At 36.4% G+C, this 2,601-nt stretch overlaps 1 protein-coding gene across 1 annotated transcript; it reads right to left on the minus strand.

Annotated features, from left to right (window-relative positions):
* Positions 1-442: 442 nt before the first annotated feature.
* LOC130648451 (uncharacterized) lies at positions 443-1,369 on the minus strand. Its single transcript, XM_057454504.1, has 4 exons — positions 1,345-1,369; positions 909-1,230; positions 602-776; positions 443-475 (listed from the first exon to the last, which is right to left on the minus strand). The coding sequence occupies exons 1-4, from the start codon at positions 1,367-1,369 to the stop codon at positions 443-445; spliced, it is 555 nt and encodes a 184-aa protein (XP_057310487.1).
* Between the last annotated feature and the right edge of the window lie 1,232 nt (positions 1,370-2,601).

A 2,601-nucleotide genomic window follows, 5' to 3' on the forward strand; every position in this document is an offset into this window, starting at 1 on the left:
TTATTGTTGTCGTAACTGTCTGGGTTGTGACTGTCAATGTTGTCACTTTCTACTAACTAGATTTTACACCTTCCATGCCATTGTTTTTCATATTTTGTCTGAAGTTTTGTTGGGAGGATTTCATGCAATTTGACATTTGATGTTTTGTGTTAGATTTTAAGAACTTTTTTGTTAAATTATGACTTATATACTTTCTTTTTATGCATTTTCAGATTATTTTTTTTAGTAAAAGGCATATTCAATATACTGAAATATTTGCTGATGTCATCAAAATTCAAATGACAGAACTTTTCAATTGTTTTTCTGCCTAAGTGGATTTTTCCACGGGCCCAATCGACTAGTTATTTAATAATCCTGTAGCGGAACAATATTTTAAGCGGAGGAAAAATTCCTTTCGTAATTAAAAGCAATATTTTATCTTCCTCTTTTGTTCATAGATTGTTTAGTTTGGTGTTGTACTCATTAATGTTTCTTGCTAAAAGAAAAAAAATTCTTAAGTCGATTAGATTTTATTTTTTTCAATCCAATTTATAATTAATAAACCGGTATAGGCAGTTGTGTTATTTTGTCACTGTAGGCTAGCTGTGAGCATAAACGAAACCCGTAACTTAGTTGTGAAAAACTGCGAAAACTTAAACATTGCTTCTCTATATTCATCGTTCCCTTGTTCATACTTTGCTTTGTTCAACACCAAGGCATCGGTGTACACCAAAACGTAGCTTGTTTCCCCAAATGGTGGCGAGAGAACACCAATTGCTTGATCTTGTGATAGTTCTCTTTTTTTAAAAATAACACTTAATTTTTCAGAAAAGCCAAAAAATACGCGTCCTCTCCGTTAACAACATCCTCTTCAATGTTCTCTTAATTAAGATCACCGCAGTCAATTTTGGAGTAGCTATCCAAAAAACTGGCGAAGTCTTTGGACTGTTTCGCAATGAGGGTTTCCTGCTAAGACATCCTTGATTTGACAGTCAATCCACTTTGGTTCAAGTATTTCCACAACACCATCCAGGTAAATGAAAGGCAAGTACCAACCAACAGAATCATCTATTTTGCCACCAACCCGTCTCGCTTGTTTACCTTTGGGTACCTTCTTTCCACAAGGTCCATCGTAAACCATTTGACCCTCACCCTTTTCAGCTGAGTCTATAAAATCCTTATATTCAGTTCCGTCCAAAGCTACCAAGTTCTCATTTTTCTGTTGGATTTCAATGATGGAGTTACCACACGCTAACGTAGGAAACCCAAGGTAGGCATTACCTCGCTTAACTGCATCAACGGTAGCCGGAATATACCGTTGGTATTGATTTCATTATCAGTTGTCCCTTATTTCCAACGCTTTACCAACTACTTTACTTGCCTGCGCCATATCTGTTTCGATTAAGTCAAAAATCTCCGCGCCTGTCCCAAGAAATTTGTCGAGATCGCCGTACGGATCGTATTTTTATTCCCAGCAACAATTTGAACTGTAATACCAGTGTTGAGAGCACCCACTTCTGTTGAACGTAATCGACGTACAATTTCAAATGATCATCGCCAATGTCAGGGATAGAATTGTACAACCCAATTCTTAAAGAGGCAGGCATTTTCACCAGCAAACAAGAGACTGCATGCGAAAGTGCGACAGTGAACCCTTTTTTTTTCAGTGTGCTATAATTTTGTTAAGCAACAGGTGCTAAACGTACTAAAAACACAAGTGGTGATTAGTTTAGACAACTGGTTTCCACATGCGTTTCAATTTCAACCAAAATAACAAAGTAATCCGTCAAAAGTCGTCTCATGAAAAGATTTTTAAAAAGAGTGTAAATGTAAATACCATATGAAAGGGAATTCTTTTAATTGGATTATGACTCAATCCACTTAACAAATGTTTCCCAGGGAAACTTTTAGAATTTTTAATGACGTAAAGCAAAATTATAATACTAGTAGGTAGCCGTGGAAAAATCCACGGATTTGCCCGTTCTTATTATATCGCATTGCGTGCATCTCGCTACTTGCGGTACCATTTGCGCCCAGTTGGTAAAAATAAGTTTCACTTTTACATTCGGTTTACAACGCGTAGCTCCGCTATATATAAATAATAATTTGCAGACCAGATGCCTTTGCAAAACTGAGCTGCTTTGTAAAGTTGACCACTTTTACAAAAAGATCAATGTTGTACGTTGCGGTTCGTAGAATGGTAGCCACATGTATAATAAGAATCACAGAATTTGGCATAAGAACTTGCCGGCGACGGGGGTAAGCCTCCTTTCTAAGTTATTTACATTCATAAATAATTGCAAGCCTCGTTCCCATGTTATTTGGTCATTAACAAGAGAACATCATAACCAGAAGGTTTGTTGTAAAAACCTTGCATGGGAAAAGCTTTTTTTTTCAAGCTATTTACATTCGAAATTATCGACAATAGAAGCGTTTTAGTCCAAATTTAATGGCACGGTCTCCATCTGCAAAACTTCTCAGCAGCAAAAGAGAGCACATAAATATCTGGTCCTTAGAGTAAAGCTACCAACCCAAACACTACCTCAATTGGGGTACCCCATGTTTTCAATTAACACAAATATGAACGTTATCCATAATCAAAAAAGAAAAAAAGTAATGAAA

This window comes from Hydractinia symbiolongicarpus, chromosome 7 (genome assembly GCF_029227915.1).
Source record: "Hydractinia symbiolongicarpus strain clone_291-10 chromosome 7, HSymV2.1, whole genome shotgun sequence".
NCBI classification, from domain to species: domain Eukaryota; kingdom Metazoa; phylum Cnidaria; class Hydrozoa; order Anthoathecata; family Hydractiniidae; genus Hydractinia; species Hydractinia symbiolongicarpus.

Coding starts and splice junctions, on each gene's coding strand:
- LOC130648451 (XM_057454504.1), bottom strand. CDS start 1,369: ATGGCGCAGGCAAGTAAAGTAGTTG. Junction 777..908: donor ACAGTCCAAAGACTTCGCCA/GTTTTTTGGATA, acceptor TTTTAAAAAAAG/AGAACTATCACAAGATCAAG. Junction 476..601: donor TTTTCACAACTAAGTTACGG/GTTTCGTTTATG, acceptor TTTTTCTTTTAG/CAAGAAACATTAATGAGTAC.